This window comes from Lycium barbarum, chromosome 5 (assembly GCF_019175385.1).
Source record: "Lycium barbarum isolate Lr01 chromosome 5, ASM1917538v2, whole genome shotgun sequence".
Lineage (NCBI taxonomy): Eukaryota > Viridiplantae > Streptophyta > Magnoliopsida > Solanales > Solanaceae > Lycium > Lycium barbarum.
The window spans coordinates 125,365,773-125,378,049 of NC_083341.1; the positions used below are offsets into that span (position 1 = coordinate 125,365,773).

The 12,277-nt window shown below is 36.2% G+C and overlaps 1 protein-coding gene across 3 annotated transcripts; it reads right to left on the reverse strand.

Moving 5' to 3' along the window:
* Window positions 1-968: 968 nt before the first annotated feature.
* LOC132641415 (uncharacterized) lies at window positions 969-12,041 on the reverse strand. Of its 3 annotated transcripts, XM_060358403.1 has the most exons (18): window positions 11,908-12,041; window positions 11,079-11,352; window positions 6,803-7,012; window positions 6,243-6,301; window positions 5,867-6,004; window positions 5,271-5,345; window positions 5,081-5,164; window positions 4,922-4,983; window positions 4,654-4,723; window positions 4,171-4,246; window positions 3,943-4,073; window positions 2,426-2,485; window positions 2,175-2,249; window positions 1,992-2,096; window positions 1,823-1,918; window positions 1,661-1,741; window positions 1,483-1,584; window positions 969-1,391 (listed from the first exon to the last, which is right to left on the reverse strand). In XM_060358403.1, exons 1-18 carry the CDS (start codon window positions 11,947-11,949, stop codon window positions 1,323-1,325), a joined length of 1,809 nt encoding a protein of 602 aa, XP_060214386.1. In that variant the 5' UTR covers window positions 11,950-12,041; the 3' UTR covers window positions 969-1,322. The 3 variants fall into 3 exon arrangements, with proteins under 3 accessions (XP_060214386.1, XP_060214388.1, XP_060214387.1); XM_060358405.1 differs by lacking the exon at window positions 11,079-11,352 and having other exon boundaries at window positions 6,803-7,019; window positions 11,908-12,018; XM_060358404.1 differs by lacking the exon at window positions 11,908-12,041 and having other exon boundaries at window positions 6,803-7,019; window positions 11,079-11,280.
* Between the last annotated feature and the right edge of the window lie 236 nt (window positions 12,042-12,277).

Below are 12,277 nucleotides of genomic sequence, written 5' to 3' on the forward strand. Positions count from 1 at the left end.
TCATCTCCCCTTCCTTTCTGCAAGTAGGTCCTCAAATAAGCAACGAGCACACCATAAAATCTGGTGGTGCTCTTGAAGACATGTCATTTACAGAGCTTAGCCACATTTTATGTTGTTGTAGCTCTGTCCTGAAAATGCTCTGTTCAAAGTATTCTTGAAGAGTTATCCACTGAATTTTCTCCCTTAAAAAATTTCTGGAAACTCCAGCTGGCCACCTTATCCAACTAAAGTCCATTTTGAAAACATTACAATTTCAACGTACAAGATGCTCACTAAAATAAACAATCAGTTTGTGGATTCTAAGTTCAAAGTGAATTGTTTTTTTTTTTTTTTGTTTTTTTTGTTTAAGGTGATAGGCAGCTGACAGTGGCAAAAGACGGCATGGAAGGTGCCCGTGTTGCGGCTTACCATATATAAATAGGTAATTATTTAGCCGTACCACATGTTTCATAGCAAACCAAATAAATGCAAATTATATATCTTTCATATACACAATTATCACTTAATTATAGTTAAGTGATGATTTTTCACTCTTAACATTTTAAGTGCCAAGGTTAACTTTAATGATTTAATGTAAACAGCATGAGTAAATATTTACCATATAACTATATAATGGTCCCTTCAAGGAATCCAATTTGTCTCTGACAAAAGCAACGAAGGCAAATATCCAGACAAGAATCCGGACGATCCCTCTACTAATATCTTTTTGTTTAATTCAATCACAGATTCACAGGTTATGCATATATATTTCAGGATTTTTTACCCTGAACAGTATGGATTTAAGTAAACTTCCCTTTATTTTTATTCTGTTATTTTTTCAAGGGGATGGATAAGCATTAGAGCACAGCACAATTATCAGAATAATTCAGAATAGATGAATGACAAACTAAAATAGCTACTTTTGTCCTGCACCACCAAATAGGCTTAAAGGCCAAAGGGAAACAAAAACAACTCAAAAGAGAGCTTCAAACCAGAGAATGAACCTGAAGTGCTCAATAGAAGTATCATCTATACATGCCTCTTAGGTTATCAAGCTAAAAAAAGATTCAGAAAATGAGTAACTCTTGATAATATCAGCATATATAACTCGATATCAAAATTTCCACCATTCCCCACTCAAAATAATTCAGTCACAAAAGGGAACTAAGGTGGAACTCTTAATCCACATTAAGTGGAAAGAATATCATGGTGGGCTGTGATTCTATTCCCAAAAAGGAAAAAAGAAAAAGAAAGAAACAAAATCCTCCTCTATGCAGCCTCGCCCCAACCTCAAGAATAGAAAGTAGGAAGAAAATATATCTGATAAAAGGACTAGTAGTATTTTAAAACATAACAGCAAGCTCCTTCTCAGTCATCTCAAACACATGGTCCATTGCATCTGTGAGCGCTGTCTGAAATTTGGAAATCAATCCAGATACTATAAGGAACTAAAAATCATGTAAAACAGCAGAAAATGAGAACAATATTGTCGAATGAAGTTACCTGTCCTAATTTGGTGAGGAAATTGCTGGCAAGATTTAAAGATGTGAGTCTTACATCTTCATTTGCCTTGAGTGCTTGAGCGATTGAGAAAGCTCCTTCATCCTGTGCACAAGAGAAATTAAGTTGATGCAACAGGCTAAGTTTATCAAGATAGTTGTACTGGAAAAGAGTTACATACTCTAATTTCGTTGAACCCTAAATTGAGTGTCGTCAAAGCTTCATTGACCACCTTTAAACTCCGAGCAATGCATATTGCACCCTGAAAAGGAAATAGTTATGTACTTAGAGGGAAATTGAAAATTGTCGCAAAATGAAAGAACTAGAAGTTGTGAATCAAAACCTCGTCTCTAAGTCCATTGGCTCGCAAGTCTAGAGTTGATATGGTACCATTGTACTTCAACATATCGGCAAAATATTCCGCACCTTTGGGTCCGATCTGCAACAAAATTAGGTGAGTATACTAAAAGAGTTCAATAAAGACAGCATATAGGAAACAATGTATGGATTACCTGACACCAACCAAGCATTAGATCTTTTACATTTCCATGAAACTTGAGTACATCTGTTAATGCCATTGCCCCCTCTGGTCCAATGGGGTTGTAACCAAGTTCTAACTGTTCATGACAAATTTTAAGTATAACGTATTTACTTTTCCAACAAATCAGTTATCAGGAACATTTGATGAAACTCACTGAGGTAATGACAGAATTATCTTTCAGCACTTGTGCTATGGCACTGATACCCTTAGCATGTATGTCATTTCCACCCTGTAAAATTCGCAGAATTTCAGTCATTAGAGCAAATACTGCTATGAAAATAATGCTCTAATAAGAAACCCAACATCCTCCTTCCTGAACAAAAAAAAGAAATATTAAATTTTTCTTTGATAAAGTAAAAAAACAAGAAATATTACATGAAATAGAAGAAAAGAAACAATGCTTACAAGATCGACGTTAGTTATTGAGCGGTTCTCTTTTAAAGCTTCTGCAATCTTTTCAGCTCCCTGATGGAATAAAAGAAGAGGAAAACTCAATGTATATCAAGAGATTGAGTCTGGATCTGAGAGATAAAAACTGAAATGGTCCTGTAATCTTGGGGGACAGGTTTAAAATAAAATAAGTAGGTCGTCTTTGGAATTTTGGTCCTCCCCGAATTTGATGTTAACTATTAACGGTAGTTCCTCATGTGAAAAGCCTGTAACATATGCTTCTGTTAAAACAGTAAGCCATTGCCTTTAATCTTCAATACCAAGGAAATCGCCTACCAACGAAAAGAAACTGGGTTGTATCTAAGAAGTGGCAAACTGTGAATTAGATTCCATGTGAAGTTTATTGACACAAATGAAGGCAGTAGATTTTTGTTAGCTAACTTAGAGAGAAGTTTCCAAGTTCTTGTGTAGGACTTGTTGCTTTTACTAAATCCATAAATGAAATCCATAGCCTTAGGCTTCCGGAATGGGTAGGTCAACACTAGCTAGTTTGATCTAATCTACCAAGGATATGGTTGAATTCAGTTTGACTTTTAAGTTTCAACCCGACGTTGCCAGCACATGAGCTCTTCTCTGGCAGAAAGCAAACCCCCCTAAATTTCTGAAAACCTTCCTGCTTTGCAGTCCAAAGCACTTGAACTCCTCAACAGACCTTCTGTTGCTCAAGGACTGCAAACGAGTCCATATCAATTTTCTCTGGCATCAATTTCATCCTTCTAAACAACCACCAAGCTTTCCTTTTCATTCCGATGAACCTGGTTAAGTTATGGTGTATGCAGGTAGTTCTAATCTAAGAGAAGCACAGTTAGGTTTCTCACACTTAAAAGGTTAACATTAGAGTTGGGCGGGATTATAAAAGTATTCATTTTTTACAAAGTTGAAGGACTGTGTTTGTCTTCATCCCATAAATAGTTGAAGGACAAAGTTAAAGCTACCCCTAAAAGATAAGGGACTTTTGAGTTTTTCCCCCTGGATCTGCTGACAAATTTTAAAGAGACCTCAGTTCATTCAACATCAACGTCTTCCTGTTACTACCATGCACCATGCGACCCTTCAATTTTCTTCTGGTTAAGATCGCAAAGTATCAAACCTAGTCTCAAAATTATCTTCTTTAATGGTTAAGAACCATTAATTTTTTTATTAACCATGTGATTTAACCTTATGCTCTGGTTTCGGCTCAACTCAGCTCTCACCTTCAGCTCCAACAAAGAAATATTCTTTATGTTTTCCCTACCAATCAATCCTTACCCTATTTCCCATAAATCTTTGCTATCTTATTGCATTGGTTTCAACTTGCAAAAAACTCAAGCGCATGTATCATAGCGTCCGTCTTTCTCATTCTTTGTTTCTCTTACATAAAATAAAACCATAAAATAGATCAAGGAGTCTACCAATTGAAGGATAAGGTTGAGAACAGTGTTCTACATTACAAAGGAAAAAAAACCTCCGAAAGTTCTAAGTGATTCTACTACCTCATCTTTAATGTCATTCATATAGAGATTCAACCACAGCAAGCTTTTGCTTTTTTTGATGTATTCTGCAACATGAAATGCACCTCTAGCAGTAATTGAATTGTTGGCAAGGTCAAGTACGACAAGTTTCCCTGCAGACATTTGATGGTGATCTTTCAAAAACGATGCACAAGACACAACACTAATATATGTTTAAAGAGAATGGTAAATGATATGTCGTAAGCAAACCTTTACGCAAAGATATGCCAGAAATTAATGCCCGTACCCCTTCATCGCCAATAGAGTTCCCCTGCAAATAAAGTTCCTGCACATAAAGAATCTTTTCAAACACATTTGAATATACAAGGGTATGTTTATGATATACGGTAATACGTAAACAGACAAAGCTTTTAAAAACATTAAGCGCATTTAACATCGGTGTCCGCACTCAGCAGTCACAGAGAAAATTAAAACGGTGGCAATTGAAGATTTTGAAAAGAAAAGCAATGTAGCATCACATCAAGAATTCAAGTATTGTACTTTTATGCAATCCAATGGAAACATGAGTGCAGAAATTAAATTAACTAACAAACAGTCCAATGAAACAGAAGAAAGATATCAAGGCCAACAAAAAGCTCAATTATTTGCCAAGTCAAATTAAAAGAAAAAATAAAGAAAAGAGAAAAAAGGCGAAGGGTCTCGGTTGGAGGAAGGAATTGATTAGAAATGTACCCTCAAGGACTTGTTGCTCTCCAGGCCTTTAGCCAATGCTGCAGCCCCTAAAGCACCACCATAGTTGCCGCTGAACAGTTATTTTAAAGCACATAAATTGAAAGATATAAGGGAAAATAAAAACTAATATGCGTTCTCTCACAATTAAAACCCACTCCTCTTCCCCACCCGAACCCCAAAACACTAAAGAAAAACAAGCAACCACTAAAATTGGACATACGACAAATGTGAACGAGCACAGAAAGACAGCAGAATAAATTTTGCTTACTTGAGATGTAAGGATTGTAAAGTTTTATTCTCAAAAAGTGATCCAGCAAGACCAGAAAGTCCCTAGTTCCATATCCAAATCAACAGGTTTTCCGTCAGATATCAAGATAATTAAATAACTAGGAAATACAAATTACAAGTTCTGCTTAACGAAACATACAGAATAGTCAATCAGATTATTGTTTAGTTCAAGAACACGCAAGGTTGAATTTGATTTCAGCATTTCACCAATGGCTTTGGCTCCCTGCAAAATTCAGATAAACCATTGCAGAGAAATTTAGGCAATAATTTATCTGAAAACATAAAATACTATAGAATCAATGCTTTAAATACTAAAAGCATGTTCAAACCTCATCTCCTAAGCCAGTACTGTTCAGCTGGAGCTTCTGAATACCAGAGTTATTTGCCAGTATATCACATAGACACTGCGAACACAAATTTCATTAATGAACTTCATAACATTACTATTGAACAGCTCAGAGATGACACACAAGACAAAATAATTGCGAGGTCAACTGATATATTCTCTAACAAGTCAATTGCAATTAATAGTAAGAGAAAGTAAAACTATTCCAGATAATCGTGAGCCATTTCCAAACATGATGCTTCTAGACTTGGGAAACAATTCTGCTAAAGGCCACAGTCTGAGAAGCTTGATGTTCTTCCTCAAGACCAATAATTCAGGAGATATGCAAAAGGCTACACCCCATATTATTAATGAGAAATATGGTAATAGATCTGTTTTCTAACCATGACCAAATAGTCATGTTTAATCCTGAAGTGCCAAAACTGAGATAAGAAGTACAATACAAAGCATGACAATAAATACGCATGTTAGATTGGAATAACAGTTAATGGTACGACGAAAGTTAGGATTAGCTTATTAGCCATATGTATTCCAAGAACTCAATGCTTTGGATTTTCACCTATATCATCTGTGCATTACCTTGGCTCCTTCATCCCCAATAGCATTTCCAGATAGGTTAAGAGTCTTTAGAGCAATATTTTTCTGCAAGATGCCATCAAAGGCCTTCAATCCATCTGCAGTTATTCCATTAGCAGCAAAATTTACTTCCTCGGCCGTCTGGAAATCACATGCAAGGAAAGGCAGTGTACATTGGTAAGGGAACCAAACTTACCCAAAAACATTATTCAGAATAAGAAAAAAAAGTAAGCTTGTTATTGTTACTTGTCTACATTATAGCATCAGGGCTTCATCCTCTTGGATTAACAAGATACACCATAGTTATATGTTTTATAATAAACACTGCCAAAACTCTACAGAGATAAAGGGGGGGGAGGAGACAGAGAAACGACATTACCTGATTATATGCTAAACTCTCTGCTAGGAAAAAGAGCCCCTCATCTCCAAAGTTACGACCTGCCAAAGCCTAAAACATTCAATCCAAGCACCTGTTGTGACTTGCAATTTTAATCCTTAAGCAGTATGCAAAGCATGTAGAATCACAATACAAGGAAGATGCAACACAACTTTGGATTTGGTGTGTGGCGCACTTTGGTGGGGTGTGTGTGTGGTGGGGGGGGGGGGGGGTGTTGTGGAGCTTAAAACAGAAACAGTTCAGAAAATTTTCTTCAGATACTATCAGTCAGAGCATGTTATTATCATATAGCAAGGGAAAAAGCTGCAAAGCTTTGGTCATTATATGTAGCGCTTTCTAAGGGGGTTGGGGAGCTTAAAAATGTAACAAGTTAAAGGCAAATCTTTTAACATGATCGTCACATTTCTGAAAACTACAAATAATCGGAAGTTCTTGATCAAAGGTATAAAGAAGGAAGATATAGATTATGACAGCATTTAGCATAGATGAACACCAATTTTAATATCTGAAGCAGCTGAGCCAGCAACTGACAGCAATTTTACCTGACATGTCAACAATGCTGAAAGATCTAAGCTCTTTAGCAAAGTCATTAAGCCTCAGCTTGGATTCTCTTTCAATCTTTGCACCAAAACCAGGCAACAAGTTTGTCCCAGCGCCAATGGACCACTTCAATCCCTGAGTAGATTTGCTTTCTTCTGATGTAGTCTTGGCTGGTTTGGGTAGAAGAACTTTCTCCACCAACTTCCACAAAACTGTCAACTGAACACATACATTAGTACAATATAGAGAATCTTCCTTCTATTTAAGATTCCTATTTCCAATCACAATTTATAGGGAGTAAGATATTCAGTCTAGCAGCCACAATCTCACAAGACTCAACCTCTCGAAAAAGGAAGCCAGGCGAAAGTTGGAAGGATATAACTTGTACTGAGTACATTGAGAACGGGGTAGCAATAGAGGATGACCAGGGCCTATAGTCAATGGCAGAACCAGAGCAACAATGCGGTAAGACTAAGAAATTTATTCTTTTATGCCGATTCAGGTTTAAGCAGCTCCGACAATTTTTTCGGGCAGAAAGAGCTCAGGAGTGATCATAGAGGTAATTGGCACTGAAAGAGGAATTCAACTGCATCATATAGAAAGTATGAAGACATCTTTGGAGATGGAAATGTAAAAGCTTTTGAATGTTAACATTAATCAGATGCAATGAAACCAGTGGCTGATTAACTGTTTATTAGAATTTTACGGTGTAAAAGAAGAAGAGAGAAATAAGCTCTTGTAACTAAGGTTAACGGCATTGAAGGAGCGCCTCACATAGAAGTTTTGACTATATTAAGAAGGAAAGTTTACTAATTCCCCCGCTCCTAATTAATATAACATAATCTTTAAGAATATTTTAGACAATATTTTTAAAGATTCTCTTAACATCCAGCATGCTGCTTCAAATTCAAGACGGTGAAACAACTTGAAAAGTAATTGGAGCTTATACAGTGGCCTGAATAGTCTCATCAGTAGTGAATGAGAAAAGCAGTGTTGGAAAAAAAAAATCTTCTGGAAAGCTTACTGGTAATTGAATAATGAAAGAAAGTGCTTTTTGCAGCACACATGAAAAGGAATCTATAATTCAACCACTGGAAGGAATATGGTAACATAGATCTCTAGGACATCATCCGCATGACTTGGATGGATGCTAAAGCGTAACTTGAGAAGTGTAAAACAATTGCAGTGACACCAGAAGGGAAAAAAGTAAAAAAGAAGTGTGGCTAGTAAAACATAAAAAAGAAAGGAAAGTCTAGCCGGACTAGTAGCATAATGCCCACTGATAGGCGAAAGTTACTCAAGTCATTACCAAGATCTATAACATGTGAAAAGGGAACAACATTTTCTTTTTGTTGTTAAATTGATGTTTAACCACATACAAGCAGGCTACTTAAATAGGAGTTCTAAACCTACAATAATAAGGATATTTTCCTAATCTTTGGAATTCTTGTAACATACTCCCTCCAGTTCAAAATAAGTGTCCACTTAACCTTTTTCACACCCCTTAAGAAAACACTAGCTCCTAGAAAAAAATAGGCATTTTGACTAAACTACCCTTAATTAATAAGACTCTTGCTTATTTATTGCCTTGAGTAAACAGGGGCAAATTTTAAAAAATAAAGTTAATTCCTTCTTGATTTTGTAAGTGGACTCTTATTTTGAACCAAATGAAAAGGCTGTGCTGTGGACACTTATTTTGAACCGGTGGGAGTAATTATGAAGGATATTCTACACAATATTAATAATATTCCATTAAATTTCACCAGTGACCAGGAGGTCACGGGTTCGAGCCGTGGAAACAGCCTCTTGCAGAAATGCAAGGTAGGGCTGCGTACAATAGACTCTTGTGGTCAGGCCCTTCCCCGGATCCCGCGCAGCTTGGTGCACCGGGCTGCCCTAACTTTCACCAGTAAATAACTAAAAAGAACAAGAACGTTCTTCCAACTGATTCTCTTGACTTTCAAGAGACAGTTAAATGAAGATGTCATAAGTTGTGGAACTAGTCATCAGACACTTCTCACCGATCAAAACGAAAAAGTTATCACACAATACAAGTCCCTCAAGCATAGAACTAAATTTGGCAGCTAAAATATGACAACCAGACTTATGGTTGTCTTGAGCAAGACACTTTACAACCAAAGAGTTGGTTCAAGACAATGAATTTCTGAAGTTGTTGCAGAGCCTATTGCTCAAAAGCTGTTACAAAAATGGCTCTTAGAGAGGAAAGATAATTTTCAATGGCTAACTTATATTAGAAATTAAGATGCATTGAACTAATTAGAACGACTGCAACAATTGAGAACCTAAATAAAAGGTCAGTGTCACTCGGTAAAAATGTCAATCACGCTCTATCCATACCAGTTCAGGCAGCAGAACATTTAAAATAATATCAAAAGGCTGCAAAATGAAAATAGCAATCCTGCTTTGCTGTAAGGTGCCTTGTGTGGGTTCACTCATTTTCTTAATCACGAATAACTCAATAAAAAAAGAGGGTAATCTGTTTAAAAGGATGTACTGCTTAAAAGGTTCCATATAAAGAGCCTTTAGTTCTCCATTCATGGTTGAACTACCGAGTTTCTGTAATATTCCCAAGCCCTCCAATAACTTCAAACTTTTCTATTAAGTTGAAAATTTTCTCACAAGACCTCATGAATCCTGACCACTTCCAGTATCCTCCAAAACTGAAACCCACGTAGCCCCTTGCCCAAAATACTAAATCTTTTTGTGCGCCACTAACTTGCTATGGTGAAAAATACAAGAGCAAGAATGTCACATTTACAATTTGCAGTTTCATTTATTTTGCCACAATTATAAGGTGCCCTACCATTGAGCTTAAATTAAACACAAGAAGATGCGAAAAAATCCCAATAAAAAAACACAAAGTAGAAATCATTAACAGCTACATAATGGAAAGCAAACACTGCAGCAGCAAATTTTCAATGTTGTTTCTCAAATCCAATTGCTATCTTACTTTTATTAAATTTTCCAATACTTCCCATTATCAACCTCTCCACGCCACACCAATGCATATTTTTGAAAAAGTTATAAGGTATGAAAAGCTAGATGGAAAATAATTAGCACCAAGTGACCCTATTACGAAATTTAGCAAAATGATGCTCATACTCTCAGTTGTATTGTCATTTTTACTAAATCAATAGTGAGTTTCTCAATTCTTCTCAAACTCTCCTCCTCCTCTCTACTTTTTCTTCTTTCTCTCTAGAATTTGACCAGAATCGGCCATGGAGTTTTTCTTAATTTCAACAGAAATACAATTTTCAATTAAATTTGACATTTATACACCGACAATGTAAAATTCTCTACAATATCTGGCTGTTTAAAAGTAAACTGCTGCTAACTTTCTATAATAACCATTAGCTGGTAACCTAAAAAAGATGAGTAACTGACTAGCCAGAACTGGTTAACTAACACTCTTTTACACTGTACAAATTATCTACACTGGCTGTGGCCCTATTTTAAAATCTAGTGAATTGATGTTCATACTCCAAAAGCAATAGATACTTCTAATTTTCTTGATGACAAACACATAAACTTCGAGGGGTCGTTTGGTAGGTGGTTTGGAGGTGAGTGATGCAAGTATTAAATCCTACATAAGTAATACTCCCTCCGTCCCAATTTATGTGTTATAGTTTGACTAGGCACAGAATTTAAGAAAGAAAGGAAGACTTTTGAAACTTGTGGTCTAAAACAAGTCAGATATTTGCGTGGCTGTAAATCAATTCATTAAGGGTAAAAGGGAAAAATTTAAGTTAAATTATTTCTAAATATAAAAATGTATCATTCTTTTTGGGACAGGCTAAAAAGGAAAGTGTATCACATAAATTGGGACAGAGGAAGTACCACGTGTGGTAGCTGGTTAAGAGGTAAATTATTCTGGTATAAAATTAATACGGTGCTTGATTTGCAATTTAGAAACTCGCATAATTAATAGATATATAAGTTATGAGGGAATCTATGTATTGTTTTATGTAGGAAAGAATGTGGAATAACAAATACATAATAACTAAACCTTGCATAACTTCTCCCTGAACAATACATAGATTCTCTCCTAACTTACACGTGTATTACTAATGCCTGCATAACTCTAACTAGCAACCAAACGACCCCTCTAGTGTTTTAACTCCTTGTTTTATTTATTGCTCCGACACTAGTGATAACCAGAAGTACGCAAATGCAAAGAACTCCTCAAAGAACTCATTTGGCATATGAAATTAAAGCTATTAGTACTAAAAGAGATGAAAATTAGTAAAATGTCAATACCAAAAGAGATAACCACAAAAGCACCAGCGGGCACAACAAACGAAGTAATTTGTTCAACATTTATTGCCGGTGTTTGCGCTTGTGATTCCTTATAAACTCTCCGAGAATTCGCCCTAGAAGAAGCAGCTCGAACGACTACATGTCTCAATTGCAAGCAATTTCTTCTTCTACTGATATAAACCGGCGAAATATGAAGCAAACAATAACTCGATGAACTGTTCAATGATTGCTGCCTTCCGCAGCCAACTTTTCTAAGATTAAACTCAAAATTCACCTAAAAATTACGAAAAAAAAGTGAAAATTTAGTTTTATTGTAATTAGAGTTAATGGTAAAGAAAACACACCTGAGTTATCATTTTTTTACGAGTTTTACAACCCAACTATCAGTTAGTCCTTTTCGTACCTGAACTATCACCATCTATGTATTAAAATATCCATTGTTCCATTTTCCTACCTGATAGTCATGGTTTCAGGTAGGCAAAAGGAACATCTGATAGTTAGTTGAGATGTGTTTTAATACATAGACAGTGATAGTTCAGGTAGGAAAAGAGAACAACCAATATTTACACCTCAACTGTGTTTTAATAGATAGACGGTGATAGTTCATGTAAGAAAAGAGAACAATAATTAACATCAGTTATCCCCTTTCCCTATCTGATAGTCCGGGTTTAGGATTTTTCAGGTAAGTAAAATGAACATCTGATAGTTTGAGGTGTGTTTTATTCAGGTAAGAAAAGAGAACAGCTGATAATTAGGATGTAAGTTAGGTGCGTTTTTTTTACCGTTAAAATTATGAATGAGTTAAAAAAGTATGGAGGAAAGTGCGTACCGTTGGATGAGAACAGAGAGAGAGGGTAGAATGTGAGCCCATGGAGAGTGAGAAAGTGAGTGAGAGGAGAGTTGGAGAAGAGAGGAGATAAAGCGCGGCGTTGCACTAATGATTGATCTCAGATAATTTCTGGCCTTTTGGGCCAACACGATATGAACCCCATGTAATAATGTTGTTGGGCTAAATTTAGCCCAGAAACATATTGGGCTTCATGGGATGGACCCAGGCGTCGATCTGGGGGAAAACATCACTAATTGCCCCCAAAATACAAAATATTTACCCGCTCACGTCCTCTTTCAAACTATTTTCGCTTCTATCCCCACCAGCTAAAAATATTTACCCGGCATACCCCTCAGCTAAACTCCTTCCT

Bases quoted from the DNA above. Each gene is read 5' to 3' on its own strand.
- LOC132641415 (XM_060358403.1), bottom strand. From the start codon at position 11,949: ATGGGCTCACATTCTACCCTCTCTCTCTGTTCTCATCCAACG. The intron at 6,302-6,802 runs GTAAAATTGCTG...AGGCTTTGGCAG, and splicing joins CAGCATTGTTGACATGTCAG to GTCGTAACTTTGGAGATGAG. The intron at 4,074-4,170 runs GTTTGCTTACGA...AAATGTCTGCAG, and splicing joins TGGCATATCTTTGCGTAAAG to GGAAACTTGTCGTACTTGAC.